Source organism: Hemibagrus wyckioides, linkage group LG23 (genome assembly GCF_019097595.1).
Source record: "Hemibagrus wyckioides isolate EC202008001 linkage group LG23, SWU_Hwy_1.0, whole genome shotgun sequence".
Classification (NCBI taxonomy): Eukaryota; Metazoa; Chordata; class Actinopteri; order Siluriformes; family Bagridae; genus Hemibagrus; species Hemibagrus wyckioides.
Window position 1 is genome coordinate 10,805,443 of NC_080732.1, and position 20,088 is coordinate 10,825,530.

Here is a 20,088-nt window from a genome sequence, read left to right on the forward strand (position 1 = left end):
GCGATAAAGCAGAAACACATCATATGCAATATTTGAGGACCCCACTGAAGTACTGAACCCCAAAAGAATCTATAGTAGATATACTTAGCAATACATTCTATGCATATTCTGTCAATTTTACTTTTCATCCGAGATTTTCTCTCTTTTTATCGCCCCAGGGTCGTTCATTCATCGTTTGCAATGTTTTTAATCCATATTTCTAAAAGAAAAAGACAAAAAAAATAATCTTTCGACCTTGTTCGAGAGCTATCGTGGCGTCGTACGCATGCACACGTCACTTTTGTGCGCCAAATTATTCAGACTTCTTTATAGCTATCTATAGTTTTAGCTTGATGCAATTTCTTGTAAGGTCGTAGTGATAAAATAGAGGGAAAAATACTTGTGATATCGTTGTAAGAAGGTCAATAAATGAACACAGGACGCTATGTCTAGATTCTGATTAAGAGCAGGTGTGGCGAGATTAATTCCGTAATGCTTGAAAGCGCTAAACAAAAACAATCGTTCTTATTCCAAATGTGTCTAGGCTTTTGTGGCTCAGATGGTTTCCTGTACCAATGGCATAAATGTTTCATAGTACCTATATTTAAACTAAATAAATACAATTAAATAGATGTGAATGAATTTAATAAATCCAAATTTATAACAAGAAAGTGGACCGCAGGGGAACATAATCCCAATTATCTTAACATTCAAGTAATTTCAATTAATTCTGTTATTTAGGTGTGTTGCATGATAATTAATTTTGTTTAAAATACCTAGTGGATGCCATACGAATTGTAAAATAATTTTTAAAAAATTACTTCATAGATTAAATTAATCACTGAGGGTAATGAGCAGTCTTATTGATCATTTGATCGTAAAATGTATTTTCCTGTTTAAATATTAGTAGGATTTCTCACAAGCAGCGATTTCACAAAAAGGTAGATAGTTCATAGACGATTTCAATACATAATTTGATTACTCCATTCATTTTATTAACCTGGTCAGGGTCGTTTGTGTTCATTATTAAAATAATAGGGTGTGAGCGTTTTATTCAACCCCTTTATTTATCTTAGCTTTGTTTCTAATGGTCAGAGTTAATTGTTTCATGATTTTTATTTGTTTAGTTTTTAAATGACAAGATATTTTGTTATTCTAGAATTAAGCAAAAAATGATATGTAATAATAATAATAATAATAATAATAATAATAATAATAATAATAATAATTCTTCATCATTTGATTTATCAACATATCAATAGAGACTAAACGAACCATTTGTCCTTGTTAAGCCTATATGGAAAAAACAGCGTATTATTAAACGGTTAAAGGCTCCACCCAAAAGCTCAATCTACCACACTAAGTAATATACAAATTCTCTGCGCTGGTCTTGGACTACCCACTATCCTGCACAGTGTAATATTTCCCCTACTTTAACACACCAATCAACTCATGGAGCACTGCTAATTAGCTGTCATTAAATCAATGAATATAAGTTCTGAACCCCATTCACACTAGAAAGAAAATTAAATAAATAAATGTCTCGAAAGAAGATACCCTGCATGCAACGTCATCTAGTTGGTCGATCAGAGACATAGATGATTTCTCCCCAGTAATCAACTGAAAAACTGAGGTAACATTGTTGGTGGCGAATGCAACCTCCAGTCTGCTTGCAAGCTGCATAAACACAAGAGAAAAATGCATTTAGATGCACGAGTAAATTGCAGGATGCCAAAACCTCGGGTGCCTTAATGGCAGTTTGGTTATATTGTACAAATTATTTCGCAAAGTATACACATCACTGGTAGATAATTTATCATTGCCTCTTATGTGGGTATGCTTTTCTTTTTAAATAAGTAATCAAATTTGTTGTCAAAATACACTTACACTCATAATTTTCGAACTGACGACCTCGCGACAGACAAACAGGCACAGGTGCGCTCCATTAGTGAACAATGGCGCACGTGGTTAGTGTTGTGGGACTTAAATGCGAGATTTTTTTTTTCTACGGCAGCTGCCTGCACAATTTTTAGGTCCTTCAGCAGAGACTGGAATTTGTTTCACGAAAAAGATTATACACACCAAACAAATGCATAAAACCTTTTTAAAGGGCGGACATAATCACTGTCAGTGGTTAGGGTCTGAGAGGAAACACTATATTTTTTAACTTAATGTCATCAATAATAAAATATATGAAAATTGTAGGTAATTTGATGAAGCCTAATTTTTTTTTGATATTATATTAAACTCAATCGCCGTTGCAGTGATTAAATTCGCCCTCCACACTTCCACATGGGCATGTTAACCACTCTTCTTTCTGCGCGCACTTTGCGCAAAACAACCTATTAAAAAAGATCATTTGAAAACTGACGTGTTTTCTATGTATTATTTTGCTATAAAAAGATACTACTACCACCAATTATAATAATAATAATAATAACAATAATAATAATAACAATAACAATAATAATAATAATAATAAGAAGAAGAAGAAGAAGAAGAAGAAGAAGAAGAAGAAAAAGAATAGAAAATACTTAATGACCACAACTGATCGTCACTTTTTTCAGGTCTGTATAAATGCTGTAAAAGACGCACACGCTATACTAAAACTGAAATTGCTCGTCTGTTTACTGTATGCGCTCTGTTTTGTTTGACCGGTCCTTGTTGTTTTGTGTCAGCACTGCACAATGGCTTTTCGTTTACATATAACAACTAATTACCTCTACCATATCACATCTTACCTGGGAACTCTCGACTGCGTATACGGCTTACTAGCATTTTTTTGCTGAGTCTCATAGACTAAGGGACTGTCAACTGTAACATCTGTTGCTGTTGTTTTATTTGTTTGTTTTGTTGTTGTTTTTTCCCAAAAACCGCAAGCGTCTATATTAATTCTAGGATGGTTTTGAAGATAATGGGCTTATGCAGCCAATCTTTATGTTGTTTTTTAATTTAAATCTAATTGCACATGCATGTTTTGAGCGGTTCCTGTTCATATTTGCTTAAACAGTGCAGTGATTGTATGCTCTTCTATGGTATACAGCACGTCATTAGTGTAGGTCAGTGGTAGGGATCAGGTAAAACGAAAGTAGACTACGCCGAGTTTGTCTTCAAGAGAGCTGAGCTGGAGCAGTATTTCGGCCCTGCCTCCCTCTTTGACATAGGCTACACACAGCAGTCATACCTGAGATCATTACCCACCTCCTGTCTCCAGCAGCGCACCTGTGAGGGAAACGCGAGACCTGGATTTACGCGATGCACTAAGAATATAGCTGATGGCTTAAATAATTCTTATTAATTTTAGTACTTATGAATTCCATATATCTGTAGCAAAATTTTATTGCGTCGATTAGTGTTAATGCATTTCTGGCGGAATTCATAAAGGCAGGCACAAGCTCGTTGACAACTTTTAGCGACATAGCACCATGTCAAAATCTTCAGATCAATTTGACAACTCAGACTGTGTGTGCTCGTTCGGAATGAAGCTAACGTGGGACATTAACGACCCTAAACTTCCACAGGTATTTTTTCACACTTGTTAATTTCTCAGAATTTAGCACAATTATTATTATTATTATTATTATTATTATTATTATTATTTTATTATTATTATTATTCCACAAATATTAACGATTATATTTGGATTAGGTTTTATGTTTATGTTTTATGTAACTGGTTGATTTGTTTGTTCAGTTGATTGATTAACTGATTTAACTTATAGACAACGCTCTAGTTTCTAAAAATGACTCGGTCATGATTTGTAGGCAAATCTTTGTTAAGGGGTCGTATGAAACGACAAATTATTAATTGTGTTCACAGGACACGAAGCAGTACGATGCATTTCAGGAGTGGACAGATGGTTATGTTCGGTACATATACAGTGCCGAAGACAAAAACGCACAGCGCCACTTGAGCGGCTGGGCCATGCGCAACACCAACAACCACAACTGTCAAATCCTGAAGAAATCGTGCTTGGGCGTCGTGGTTTGCTCAAGAAACTGCACACTGACAGACGGCACCAAACTCCAACTGCGGCCTGCCATTTGTGATAAAGCCCGCCAGAAGCAGCAAAGTAAGTTTAATACCCTTGAAGAACCCTCAGTGTTCTGTAATAGGGCAATGGAATCGTAAGATCAAAGACATATGTGCATCACAATTTTTTAGAAGTTGGCTCGTGCGAGTTGCACTGGCGATACATTGGAATGATTCGCTGTGATTCATTATCACAGAAGAATAAACTATTATTCTTTAATTCTCATGTTAAAACTCATTATTCCCAATTAGAAGTTGGCATCAAAAAGGCTACAGCGACCGATTACTTATAGCCTCCTAAACATGTCTCATCCTCTGGTCGTGACCTATAATCGGAGAAGTGGTTTCGGTTTTAGTGGCTCAAGTGTCTTGATCAAATACCGAGAATGCCTTTGCAAAACCATTGTAACGCATGAGTTCTTCATAAACCTGTCTACTGTCGGTCACGATTTAGTGTCGCAGCAGTGAACATAAGCCATTCTTGCTTTTCTCGTTTAAATATAGCTTAAACACTAAAGCTTAAAAACTAAAGTTCCCTTTAGGATTCTTGGATTATGCCACTTCTAATGAACCCTGCTGATGAAGTGCACTAGATAGAGTATGATGAATTAATGAATTCTATAATCGGTATGTTCACGAAGTCCATTAGGACTGTGTTAATATTTTTCACCCTTTGCGTTGAGAACAAAAATGTTTCTTAAATACGCTGATGTCCATTATTAAGTGATTACGCGTATGCTTTATCCGAAGGCAGCGGCACCGAAGCTATTGTTTTTGTCCCACAATCATTGCCCTTATGCCAACAAGAACAAGTAACTATCGAAAGGAAATCAATAGAATCAGGAAAAAAAACGTCCCTACGCTGCCACCAGTTTAAATGGAGCTACTGTTCACTGTGATGATTTTGTAAATCATCTAAAATCATCATTTGTAAAACAAGAGACTAACTCACGTTGTTACCAGAGCTAACGATAAAGATCTGGAAACAAACAAACAAAAAAGCTTTTTTATTTGTTTATGACACCAATATAGACTAATGGATTTCATTCAGCATAAAAACAGAACCAAAGGTGCAAATAGATTAAAAGTGATTAACTGTAGGATTTGTTTACTTCCACAACCAACATCTTGTCATATGATATTTTTACGTTTGTTTGTTTTTTGTTTTTAGCAATTTATTTAGTCGGTGTATTATATATTCGTTGTTTTACATTTTACTGTATTATTATTATTATTTATTTAATTTTATTATTATTATTATTTTTTTTTTTACAAATACAGAAAAGCTTTGTCCAAACTGCAGCTCAGCTCTCGAGCTGGTTCCGTGTCGTGGACATAGCGGTTATCCGGTCACCAATTTCTGGAGAGTGGACGGCAAGGCCATATTTTTCCAGGTGTGTATTGCTGGAAAATATCAATACTAAACTGTGTTTAATACCCATTTATAAATTTGTGACCAAACTATGGCAGGATAGGTAAGCAGATTATAGTTTGATTTAAATATAGAAATCAGAAAAATTGACTTAGTAAATCAGTGAAAAGAATTTATGAAAAGAATTTAAAAATAATCGTTCAATTTAGAAATTCCAAAGCATATATTTGTTAAGTGGTTCCGTGGTGGTCCAGTGGTAGGATCCCGCGCTCTCACCGCGGTGGCCTGGGCAGGAAACCAACCCAGCCACTGAGGAGTAAACCTTCAGTGCCGGTACCGAGGGCATCCGGCGTAAAACTCGAGTAAAAAAAAACAAAACAACAACAACAACAAATGTGCAAACAACAACAAAACAACAACAAAACAATGTATATATCTGTTAAGTGCTAATGTTCAGCTGTTTGATTGTTTTTGGGTTATTTGCATTTTGGGTGAGCAGTTTTGTAATTGGCATCATTAGAAATACAGATATCGGCCACAATGCTCATCACGTGTATAAATTCTATCTACACAAGTGTGCTATAATTCTGAATTCTGGTCATAAATCTTAATCAGATGGATGCTGTAAATGTTTATAGGCTAAAGGGGTCCATGATCACCCGCGACCCGAGAGTAAGTCGGAAACGGAGGCGAGAAGAAGCGCAGTAAAAAGAAGGATGGCTTCCCCTCACTTCTCGCAAAAAAGGAGACTCGTAGAACCAGAGGTAACACACACACACACACACAGACTATTATTATTGTTATTATTATTTTAAACCTTTCCAACCATTTCAAATGTTTCTTTATATTGTACACCATGTTAATTGATCTGTGATCACTGCATTTCTGCAATAAATTATTTATATGTTTGGATAAGATTATAATAATTGACATTATATAGTATTAAAACCTAATTAAATCTTGTATACAAAATTTGGAACAAAGTACATGGGTCTAGTAGTCTCTTTTTAAAATAAATCTCAGATTTAACATTAAATAAATATTATACACTCAAAATCTCTCTCTCACACACACACATTATACACACACACACACACACACATATATATATATATATATATATATGTGTGTGTGTGTGTGTGTGTGTATAGATAAAAAGAGGACCAAATCCTCCACATTTAGTTCTAATACATGAATTAATCACAAGTAAGAGTAAGCTAAAACCTGAAGGTCTCTTCTGTTTCTGCAGTGTCATGCCATAATGCCACCATCAACAAGTTTCATTACACAAATATTTATACTAAAAACAAACTTTACATGCTGGCTGTGTAATGCCGAATTCGTTGACTTAGGTGAGGGGAAAAATTGTAAATATAGTTTGAATATTTTTAAGAATAAAAAATTATTTCAGCATGTTGCCATGATTATACTTAGTCTGGAACATGGAAAGCATGGAACCCAACACCAAATATCTCTTATGGTTTTGTAACATTTTGCTTTGTTTAATGCATTTTTTTCAATATTTTAAATGTTTTTTAAAAGTATTTAAAAGTTCATAATTCTCTAATTAAAATTAAATTATTGTTTATTTTAAAAGACGTACAAGCGACTTCTTATACTTATAGTACAAGAAAGCACACTGACCTATTTCAAATATACATTTCCCAAAAACCCCTTCAGCTTCACAATCTACATTCAGTGGGGATCTATATATATATATCTATATATCTATCTCTCTCTCTCTCTGTCTCTCTCTCTCTGTCTCTCTCTCTCTCTCTCTCTCTCTCTATATATATATATATATATATATATATATATATGTATATATATAGATATATAGATAGAGAGAGAGAGAGAGAAATATAACATGGATGCATGATTAATTGATTGTCTGCAATAACATTTTATTATTAAAGGTTATTATTGATTATTTTTGAGGTTATAATATTTATTCTCTAAATTCATTTAGTAGTCTATTATTTAAAGTATTTAATAACATTCCTAGAATTATTTGTTATAGCATTGTTTGTTGAACAACTAATGACTGAAAATTCTGAGGAAAAAAAGAGATGTTACGTAAAAGACAAGTGAAATTTAACAAAATGACTGAGAACTGAAACCATCACTATATCAGTATTAATGTGTATTTGTATGAAGACTGAAGAGATTGTGGCCTAATAAACACTATTCTTTTTCTCACAGCCTGGCCGCTTTCATGATATGCCCTTCCCTAACATCCACCAGCTCACTATGGAGACCCCTGATCGCTTTAGCATCATTGCTGAATCCAATTTCCCCATCCAGACACAGCACTACACACCATTCCAAAACACAGAGCCTTACAAGTTCCCCTATGACACACACAGCCCAGCAGCCATGGCTGATGCTGCAAGCCCTTTGCAGAAACCTACTAACCACCGCCTGTACATGGCAAGACCCCCATGTGGATATGACTTTGCAGTGCCAGGCTACCTCAGCTCTGCACCCTATCCCACTGCACTCTATAAGGACCCTGCCAGCCCTCACAGTGAGGCTGAACTCAATAAAAGTTGCTCTGGCCTCAGTGGGATGCCTCACTCAACCAGCTCACTTCCAAACCATGAGCGTTCTTATCCAGATGCCACCACCAAGCATCATAGCTGGAAGCAGATCCTGGGCAAAGGGCCATATGGAGAGAGAGGGGAATACCCACAGCTTTCTGCAAATACTAACCATTATTATAACACTGAATACCCATGCAGGTACACAGGACCCTCTCCGACTACTCCAACAGCCCTTCAAACCATCATAACGACCACCACTAAAGTGTCCTACCAGCCCTGTCCTAAACCATCTGTGGTTAAATATGGTGAAAGTATCTATGACATGAAGGGTCTATCAAACTGTAACACTCTCCTAGAGGAGACCTCCCCTAACTCCTACTCTGACCTGAAGATCCCAGAGGATTCAAGTGTCATAAAAACAGCTCTGACCTACCAGGATACAGTCCCCACAAAAATTGAAAGAACTGAGAACTTTGAAGGCTATCGTTACAGCAGCTACAGCTCCAACAGCTGCCCTGACAGACTAGCACATCCGTACAGGTATGAAGGTGGAGAGTACTGATCTACTGCTTCAGCTCTAATTTTCAAGAGACTAGAAGAGGAGAGAAAAAGACTATATTGCTGATGATATTTGAATATGCCAAATAAGATCTCAGTAAAAGGCCTATCATGCTTTCCTTCAGTGTGTATATGCATAGCTATTTATAAATAGTATTCAGACTTTTAGCTGAAAATATATTTGTGTAGTTACCTCATTTGATCAAATGTTCAACACCAAACATTTCATTATATTGCTGATTTAGCCAGAACTAAATGGATTATGGTAAATGTTGGAAAAAATGTATTTTTAGGTTTGTAAATTATGACTAGAGGTCAACTGGAATCAAAGATATGTTTTTGATGTTATAAAAAAGTCAAATTTGAACTCAAAATAAATGTGATGTAAAACCAAGTTGTTCAGAATGGATAGTCAGTATTTGTGTGACCTATAATTGATGAATAATTAATAAGTAACAGTTGTTGTCTATATATATATATATATATATATATATATATATATATATATATATATATATATATATATATATATATATATATATATATATATACACACACATATATACACCTGTTTGACAACTTAACCATTAACAACTTCCATATCCCAAAATGTCACACTTGTAAATAAAGTAAGATGAAAATCTTCAGAAATTAAGGGTTTTTAAATGAAAAGCAAGACAAGGCTCCATTCAGAGATCTCTGTGTTTATTCAGCATAATCCCAGGGAAGTGGTGAACACATCATCTATTAACATATAATATAGGGCTTTGTGACCAAGCATTTTTTAGGCTTAAAAGAAAGAGTAACACATTTTCCTGACATGAACAATCCAGTACTTCTGTCAAAAGGGATCAAGGATAATCAAAGACAATTAATCATCTTATTTGTCAATGCATAGCTTTTTAATCTTCATCCTCAGAAGAGCCTTAAGGCACAAACCTCTTCTGCTCTGGGGTGTGTGTTCACAAATAGGAAATATTATTATAGAGAATGAGAGAAGAAAGAATAATGAAAGGGCATGAAAGGATGAAAAGATAAATGTGTGTGTGGAAGGTGAGTGAGAAAAGGAAAGAAAGAGAGTGAAAGAAATGCCAGTAATACATGTTGCTGACAAAATCTCTTCACACAACCTTTACACCAAGGACTGAAGACAAGGTGTTGCAGCATCATGGAGCCATTCACATATGAACAGTTTGTTGTGTGCTACCAAGTCAAACATTTTTTAATGTGCTGTCTAGTTTAACAAATGATCTTTTAATTGTTCACACCTAATTACCATTTGGGGTGAAGAAATGCTGGAAAGTAATAACGTTTACAAATTACATATTTTAATTGTTAAAATCAAATTACAAAATGCAAAGTGAGAGCACAGAAGAAAAATCTAAAATCATATCAATAATTGGTGTGACTACCCTTTGGCTTCAAACCAGCATCTTGCACACTATATGCAATGTCAGTATGATTAAACAATTTTACCAAGCAAGTGCTAATGATAATCAATTTCAAATGTATGTTGAAACACACTCATTAATTAAAACAAACAGCTGTGTAGGATGCTTAAAACTGGGTAAGGAACAGCCAGAATTTACTACTAAGGTGAGGTTGTGAAATACATATACGTTTCATGTCACAGGTCACACACCATGGCAAGGCTGCTACAAGACACAAGGTAGTTATTCTGCATCAGCAAGGTCTCAAGATGTGCTGTTCAAGCAACATACCTGCCAAGTTCCTTCAAAAACTGCCTGCAAGTGTACCTAAAAGAATTGATGCTGTTTTGCAGGCAAAGGGTACTCACACCATATTTACTGATTGATAATATTGATTTGTATTTCTTTGTTCATTTACTTTCCATTTTGTTAATTGATAAAAAATAACTATTAACACTTCTATTTTTGAAAGCATTCTTACTTTACAGCTCTTTCTCACACCTGCCTAAAACTTTTGCATGGTACAATACTGTATAATTAAAGTGTTCTGAGTTCCCAGTAAGACCACTTCTTCTTTCCAGACCTGCCTGATCCAGGTGTCTTGTTGCTTGGTGGTGCTCACTGTTGCTGGGGATAGATCTGTGTGGACTGCCTGTGACCCAAGGGAATGCCATGGAAGCTGTTTCGGATAGAACCACTCAGAAACTAATCGCACCTTATTTGAACTGCCATTGCATCAGTCAGCGTTTTGGCAGGAAGGAATTAGAGCTAAGTCTATATATCTAGTCTAAATTATGCTGACCAATTAGTTCCTCAGGAGCTCGTGGTTGCACAATTGCATGTGAATATAAACTGTTAAAGAAAGGACATTATTTACATTAACATTATTTACTCTCCAGTGACACCCAGATGAGGATGATTCCCTTCTGAGCCTTGCTCATTAGGGATAAATGTTACAGATAAATAGTAACTTAACTTTAAACTTTATAATTTTTATTCCAAGTTTCTATACTTCTGTAAAGCTGCTTTGAGACAATGTCCATTGGTAAAAGCGCTATACAAATAAATTAAATTGAATATAAATATAAATATAAATATAAATATAAATATAAATATAAATATAAATATAAATATAAATATAAATATAAATATAAATATAAATATAAATATAAACTGACAGGCGAATAGCTCTGAATTTCTACTGAATAGCTCGGGGTTCACCTGTGATGACTGTATATGCTTTAACATGATTATGATTAACCAACATGAATACCAGAGTGCTGTCTATGGGAGAAAAGTGTCATTTTAAAGCTGGAAAAAAGTGAAAATTGAAAAGCCATACAAGTTCTATATCCAAGGTTAGTTTCTGCTAAAGTGGTGGAAAGACCAGAGTGTGGAGAAAGAAAGCATCTGCTCATGATCTAAATACATACATGCTCATCTGTCAAGCACAGTGGATGTGGTGTCATGGCTTGGGCCTGTATGGCTTACTAATCTTTATTGATGACGTAACTTATAGCTGCAGCAGAATTCATTTATGAGTCTATGGAAAGAGCCTGTCTGCCAATTTACAGAAAAATGCATCCAATTAGGAGGAACTTCATCATGCAGCATTAATGATCCAAAATACACTGGCAACACAACAAAGGGGTAAATATTGAAGGTTTAAACTGGCCACCTCAATCACCAGACCTGCACCTGATTGAGCATGCATTTCACCTCCTGTGAGAAAGACTGGTCACTGTAAAACTTGACAGTTCTTTTAAGTTCAGATATCATGACAAATTCTGGATATTAAAGTCAAGTTGATAAGTTTTCAATTTTGAGTTTTTAAGACAGCAGGTGTCAGTAACTTTTGTTTTAAAGGGAGAAAATCCACAAAACAAAGAAGCTACTCTACAAGGGATTTGCAACCAAATATTAAATGTTATTTACTTTATTTTAAGAATATTTGTTCCTATACTTTTGCTAACTTAGAAAATTGGGTGGTGTGCCCCACAGTTGCCTTGTTCTCTGTTGTTTCACACATCTAGATTTTAATATCTGGAAATGAAAGTTCAAAATCTGATCTCTCTCATGTTCACCTTTTTTATCTTAAACTCAAATGTCTTCAGTCTATAGCAAAAACAAAAGAAAGCCATTCCAATACTTTCAGAGTATGTTGGTGTAGCATTGATTTAGAATTAACTATTAAACTACATTTAGCTAATGCAAAGGGGCCTTTACTTTGTCAGATTTAAACAAGCAGATACAAAAATGACCTGAGAGACACTGTGTCTTGTACTTTGTCTTGCAAAGCAACACTGTATGTCTGCGATTATGATCCACCATGCCAAGTGCCCCTATATTCCTCTTGCTGCACTTATGATGAGCCCTTATTTGCAACTAGTGGGTGAGAGATAGATTGAGGTCAAAGGTAGGTAGCCTAAGATAGCCTGAAGGTAACCTGATAATCTCTGCAACTCCAGAGCTCTTCATAATCAAGTAATAATTCATTAATAATTAAGTTTTGATTAAGCCAAATAATAAATACTGGAATTAACCAAGGTTTATTACAACTATGTATAAAAATACATCCACAAGAACCAATGCCTTAAACAATATGTTTGTAACAGTTAACTGGCAATAGTGGCTTCTAATACTGAATGATTATTATCATAGTGAAATTCACTTAGAAGTTCACCTTTAAAGGAACAGAAAAATATTAATTTATATGATGTAACATTTCCCATAGAGCTATATGTAATATAGTATATACCTCATGATTTGTCTTGCTAAAATATCACACATTGAGTGACACATCGTAGAGCTCAGAATTGTTGCTTATGGCAAATTTTATATGGCCATGTAGTCTCATTCTTAATCCTCTCAGTGTGTTTGTGTGTGTCCCACATATACCACTGCCATTAACTTAGACACACTTAGAATGCTCTGGCTTGAGTGGAAGAAGTGTTCAGACTGAGGGCACACTGAGAGCAATCACTGATTTTTTCCCCCTCCTTTCAGTCATTTTTCATTGTCTTTCTCATGTCCTGCCCCCTTTTGCAGTCATACCTAGATCCTTTCAATCAGTCATCTCACCACTCTGTCTAAGCCTTTCTGTGCTGTGGAGTTGAAAATCCTTAGATTACCAAGTGCACGTGCAGGTGGTTCTTTAGACTGGATTGTTTGTTTCCCATCTAACAGGTGCAACAAAGCCTAGTGAAAAATCTTTAGATCTGCTGTAGTATCATTTTTCACACCACTGTGACTTTGAGAGATGTGGCATTCTTGTCAATGTCAATGCATATGCTGCTTTTTCGAGACACTCAGGCTACAGAAAGTCTCAGAGGAAATAGTTTCACCTGATAAATGTTATTTTGTCACTTGCCATGAACTGTAGCAAAAATCTCAGCAATGTAGACACAAAGAAGTCACAAAACTCTCTTTACAAGTATCTTGTTAGCAGAGTATCAATTACTTCTTCACAATTTCCATGAATAGCAATTGATGAGGCAAACTTTGAATATGCAGTTAAGTCCAAGATGGTCAAATGACAAATAAAGCAAATTAATTTGATACAAAGTATCTATATGATTCCATCAGGACTATTGATTAGTCTCAACTGTTCAATTCTTCCTAACAATCACAAGTCCTAAAATATCACACCCATACCTACTCTGTGGCATACAAAATATTAAGCATATATTAGTATACACTATATGGCTGGCTATCAGATTTCCCCTTAAACTAGCATAATGATTACTTTTACTTAATCAGGCTATTTAATTATTATTATTGTTATTGTTTACACATACCATTTGCAAATTCATTAACAGATAAGGAGCAAATTTTCTCAACCAGAAAGTGCCCAATTTAAAGCATATTTATGGTCACTGAAACTAATACAACATGTCTGTTTGCTGAAGGTTAATGAGTTTATAACTCTGTAGTAGTAACAACAAAGGAGAAATATATTTTTTAATATTATTCATTAATGTTCTTTAGACAGACATGTTTTCCAAAAGAAACTTTACATCCAGCTCTACTTTATAACAAAATCCTTCCTATGATCCTCTCTATTCTCATTTTCATAAAACACATGATTTTAATCGACAGAAAGCTGCAAATATAGCATAAATAAAAACAAGGCAGATCTATCACAGGTGTGGATTAGAAAGTAATGCATTATGGATCATTGAGAGAATGTGTTATCAAAGAGAAAGAACCAGTAATCACCTGCTAGGTGCTTTGTTGTATGTGAAGTGGGTTATGTTTAACTGTAATTAATTTTGATGTATTATAGAAATAGTGGGCTTTATTTTTCAAGTTGCATGTAATAGGCTTTTTGCATAAATTGTTAATATGGGCATTTATACAAGAAATTTGGCATTCATGAAAATCCTGTAAATTAAAAAAATAAAATAAATAAATACACATCCTTATCCTACTCTAGCTCCTGAAGCTGTGTACATGTATGCACTAACTAATGGAAACTTTAAGGAATGATTGACATATGAGGCTCATTAATGTAAAAAATAGCTGTCCTGTTTAACATCAATCGTAGTAATGTATACACATGCATACTTTTTATTTTTATTTAATTTAAACAAAATACATTGTTTGCAATTCTACAGATAAAAAACAATGTTTAAAAGAGTTGCACACATTTCTAAATCAATATCAGATACTCCATTTTAATTTATAATTTAAGCATGTACTATAGGTAGGTATCCATACTTGTTCTTTGTATAGGTTAATTTGTACATCAGCAAAGTAGGACAATGAACCATACAATAACACTGACACTTTCAATGACAAATTCCTGGTATTTACTAGAGCTATTAATGTCTTGAGTAATAATGGATGCTTATTTTCTGCTGTGGATCACATGCAGTTTATGGTCAGTTTTCAAGATTAATTGTATGTTTATACCACCAGCCAATTTGATCTATCTTCTTTTGGACTTGCATCAAATTCCCCTGAATTCAAGCATCATTGAGCAATCAGGTTGAGCAATCAGGTTGCTCTGGAAGGTTGTTCTTTATTTCAATAAATATTGCATTCAGTATATGTTGCCAGAATTAAGCTTTAGTCTTAATCCCCATTTTTCAAGTCTATGACTTCATAGATGTTCAGCAGACTAAGCATTAAGGTTTATTCAAACTGTTAGTCTTGGTGTCTAAAGTTAACAGTGGTGCATTGGTAAAAGAGTTCACATGATCATGCGCTCATATCCTGAAAATGCCATGGCCAGGAACCCAAGACAGCATAACTGACCTGTTTTCTGGATGAAAGAGTGCCACTCCCCCTCCCTCCACAATTGATGACAGCAATGTCTTTTTATTGAAATGACCAGATGCATAATGGCAAAAACTAGGTATAGACCAGATGCGTAATAGCAGAAACTAGGTATTTCTCTTTCTTGTTACTCTTTCTTTCCTGTAACTCTTTTTTTCTTTTTAGAAAGAGTTCAGCCAAAATTGCAATGTATAGAATTGCCCTCAGCCACAAGTTTGGTGTCTGAACTTTGGGTCTTCAGTGGTTCAGTGTAGTTATGAGGCAGAGTTTTTAAGTATCTCCATGAAGGTAAATGTCTCCATGTACATTTCAGACTCAGGGAAAAAGGCAAGGCCTAAAAGAATTTTATGTTAAAAATAACTGGAATATAGTTTGAATTATTCTGACACTCTCCAGCTGATGTAAGCAATTTTATTAACAGCAGTGGTTGCGCTACCTACTTTATTGTCATATAGAGGAAGGAATAGGGGATAGGGGATAATTAGTAAGTGAGTGGAAAAATGGAGCACAGGATGTGATTACCAGGCTCACAAACAAACTGAATGTAACATTTTATTGTGATTTTAATATCTTGTTAAGAACTGGTGTGGATGCACAAAAATAATGATGATAAAAAAAGTGTATGTATCTGCGTGGGAATTTAGTTGAATGCCCTTTGGGCCTGGCATGTACTTGATAGTATCAGGCCATCAGGTACATCCTGTCTGCTTCATTTCACATGAGCACAGCAAGTATCTGGCCTGTCGGTCCAAAGATAGTTATCAGCTGTTTCAGTATGAGCTGCAATTAAGCTGAGCGTGGATATGGATTAAATACCTACAACTTTAGTATATATTTTAGGTCACTTGTCACACCAAGCCAAAAAAAAAAAAACTAACAAGTTATAACAGCGAAAAATTCTCTTACATATCTTAAAAAAAGAGTAAATTGTGTACACACCCACATAATACTCTATCACTGAACCATGACCATTCTACCAAAAAAAAAAAACACACAAAAATACCTCACTGAGTGGCTGTGTTGCTTAACACATAGGTTGTATAATTTTCCAGGTAAGTATACTACTCATGTCTTAAGAAAATAAACAACTGATCGGAAAAGCCCTTTTTCCATCTTATCAGTTTCTTGTTTAATGTCTGATTTAATATAATATAGTTTTATAATTGTAGAAACTTTCACTTGAATGTTTTAACAGATTTATTCTCATTAACTTATAGAGTACATTTAGTTAATCATTTAATCATTTTTTTTAAGAACACCACTGAAGCTGAAATGGTGTTACAGTGAAAAGTGCATTTCAGAAAATAGATGGCATCCTGAAGCAGGATGAATCACTAGAAATACTGATGTAAACCTCAAGATATCAGTTAGATAGTTAAAACTGGTTAGCAACTAGGTCTTCCATGCCACCAAATTCTAACAAGGTGTATGTAAACTTCTGACCCACTAAAACCCTGTTAAAATAAATAAAATCTGAAATAAATGGTCTTTTATCTGTCAGAAGTAGATATTCACAATATTAAAGCACACAATATTCATGTGAAATTGCGGAATATTGCGGAAGAATATTAATGTGGAATATTTAGGAGAAAACCCCACAACACCTTAAACTTTGTTATTAACAACAACAAAACGTGAAACGCTGACTGTTATTTTCATATTTCTTTGATCCTTTACATATTTTTTATCCAAGAGATAATATCAGAAAATTAAGGCATGTTATTTTTAATGTGACCACCATTGGATACAGTTATCTCCAGAATTGCTGGCACTCTTCAAAACAATGGGCAAATAAAACAACTACCAACTGTGGTTGGTGGGGCAAACAGATCCAAACAGATCAGCTTCCACTGACAGACACAAAGCTAACAGACACATCTTTTCATACCACAGCTCATGCTGCATCTCAGGATAGCAAATTACACTCAAAAGAAAGTGCCATCTAATGCTAGTGTCTCTCTCACTGGCAAGAAAGAGTATGCTCCCACAAAGAGCACAGACAGTTTTTATCTATTGACTCCCAGCTGTGGACAGACTGACAGTCCACCCAAGCTCAGGATCAAACTAGAGACTTTGATCCTGTGAAGCAGCAATGTGGCTAAATAAAGTTTTTACAAAAATAGGTAATTTGCACAAACATAAGAATATTAAGCAGTGACACCACTGCTTTGCAAAACAGTGCATGACAAGAAAATATTTTATGCTTTTACAAAATTGTTAAAACTATTCTGCATTCATATACGCCTTTGTATACACGTATTTGTAATCCTAGATCTAATCAATATTGCACTATATTGTTGTGCTGACAATGTAACTGACAATTCTGATCAAAACATCACTAAAAAACAAAGTAGGTTATTATGAAGATAACTAAGATCTTACTAAGACATGTAATAGGTGTCTTCTGACACTTGTTCACAATCTCTTTTTCCAGTTTTTCCTTATTTTTCTCCGTAAATCACACTGTGTCTGCAAATCTCTGTAACTGGATCAGGTGATGATTCTTATATAACCTTTATGGCAAATGAACCCTAGCAAGACATTACCTGGGTAAAATGAGAAGCTATCCAGGTGTTTTGTGTGAGCGTTTGTAGTAAGTGTGTGCTTGTCAAGTTTTCTCTTAAAGAACTTTAACATCTCCCCTTCACACATACACGCACGTGCACACACACACAGACACACACACCTCCAAACCCCTGTTCAAGCCTTTCTAACAGGAGCTTCCTGGTTCAGGGAGAGAGCAGGGCATATTAGTCATGTTTTGTCTGTGTGCTAATACAAAGTGTGAATAGATCTATGCTAAGCACTGACCCGTTCGTTTCATTCTTTAACTTAATCCTGTGAGCATAATCCATGTTTGAAGTGTCTCTGTTTAGTATAGTTCTTGGGTATGATGGTTTCCTTCCTGCATCCTTCAATAACTGCGGAATGTGATTCAACAGCTGAAATGATGGCAAAAACCTCTTCTTGCATGTATGTAGTTTACTATTGTACAAGTTTTTTTCTGGGCCTTTTTTTAATGAAAGAATCAGAGCTGGCAATCAGATGAATAAGAACTGGAGCAAATTTGGAACAAATGGATTTTGGTTAGAATAAACAATGCATAATAAAATGCAGATAATGTTTATTGAAAATTATATTCTAATTTGGACATTCTAATTTTATTTACCATAATTAGAAGGACCACTTCAACAAGAATAACATAAAAATTAACATGAGAATAACATGCTAATGCATATGCAATAACAAAATTATAAAAAGCAAGACCATTTTTTAAAACCATTTTTAAAAAAACAAATTACTTTTCAATGACAGAAATCTACCCCTTGGCCTGACAGCATGTACATACAAGATTGTCTAAAAAGCATCCAGTTAATCTTCTAGAGGTGCTGAAAGCAGTGTGTGTGCGCGCATGTGTGTATGTGTGTTTAAGAGAGACAGTAAGACACAGAGTATGTGTGAGAGTATGTATTCTGTCCACCAACTTGTTTAAATATGAGATTATACTTGGTGAATTGGAAGGAGTGTGCTAGGGCCAATTGATGCATCTTCTGACCGAGACGCCATACTAGTGAGGGCTTGTGTAGAGGACGACAAATAATCCTCACATCAGCAGCAGCATGAGCTCATAACACTCATCACCCCCAAACCCTCTCATGGCTGTGGCCCAACACTAATACACAGACAAGAGCCACTAGAAAGCTAGTAATAGCAAAGTTTCATTTCTACACCAAGCATTTCCTGTTCTTTGATCAAGTACAAGCAAGAATTTGCAATGAAAATCATTCACACACACACTTCAATTGCTGCCTAATATATTTCAGCCATTAACAGATTCCAGTGTCATCAATGTCATTCATTTCACCGGTCAGTGGTTTTAATGCTATGGCTGATCAAATTGTATAGACAAATATATATATATTGCATGTGATTCTGAACACAGCCATATACCCAATTACAAGAGGGTGTGCACACTTACAACCAGAAGAATTTTTTTGCTTTTATTACTTTTTATATTTTTCAGTTTCACATTGAGGATAGAAAAAGTTCTGACATGATTTATCTTGATTGAATCTTTTTAAACACACACACACACGCGCGCACACACACCCACACACGCACACACACACGCACACGCACACACACGTCATCACAGTAATTAATGCAATGAATTTCTTCTTCTTGTTTTGGTTGCTTTTACTAGCCTTTATTGTGCAAAATCAGATCTACAGCTTCTCTATATAAGTTTCCTGAAATTCAGTAAACATGTTTAAACGAAAAAATCTCATTGTAACTGAGTGGAATGTTTTATATTTTTGTGTATTTTAATTTTAATAACACACACTTTTACATATCTGAGAGCAAATTCCCAGAGTGAGTATAGTAAAAATACACAGGGATATTCTGTAGACATGACACAAAAGACAATTCCTTCAGGTATGTAAACCGGAAAAGAAGCTCTGACAAATTGAAAGAAAGGTTTTCTCTCTCTCTCTCTCTCTCTCTCTCTCTCTCTCACTCACACACACACACACACTTCTCACTGATGTACAGAGAAAGTAAACACATTCTGGCCACATTCTAAATAAACTAAAAGCTGTTCTGATATTTTTACTAAAGCATCTTACCAGCTTTTGTGTATCCCAAACCTGAGGGAGCAGATGAAAAATGGATGCTTGGAAATTATGTTCTATATCAAAAATTTGTTTTCTAGTTTATGTATCAGGACTTTCTATACAGGAGCATTCTTTACAATCTCTAGACATCAATGGTCTTTGCTTGTTTAAATGATCAGTTGAAGCTGATACATTATCAAAGTTACCTGCATGAACATGAGTTTTTTTTTGGTTTCATGTTGGCAAAAAGCCCTGGTCTGCAAGAGGCGCCTACGTGC

General features: G+C 35.0%; 1 protein-coding gene across 1 annotated transcript; it reads left to right on the plus strand.

Moving 5' to 3' along the window:
- The first annotated feature begins 2,729 nt into the window (after nt 1-2,729).
- Nucleotides 2,730-8,878, plus strand: gcm2 (glial cells missing transcription factor 2). Its single transcript, XM_058376468.1, has 5 exons — nt 2,730-3,500; nt 3,799-4,051; nt 5,293-5,405; nt 6,022-6,147; nt 7,586-8,878. Exons 1-5 carry the CDS (start codon nt 3,405-3,407, stop codon nt 8,486-8,488), a joined length of 1,491 nt encoding a protein of 496 aa, XP_058232451.1. The 5' UTR covers nt 2,730-3,404; the 3' UTR covers nt 8,489-8,878.
- The last annotated feature ends 11,210 nt before the right edge of the window (nt 8,879-20,088 follow it).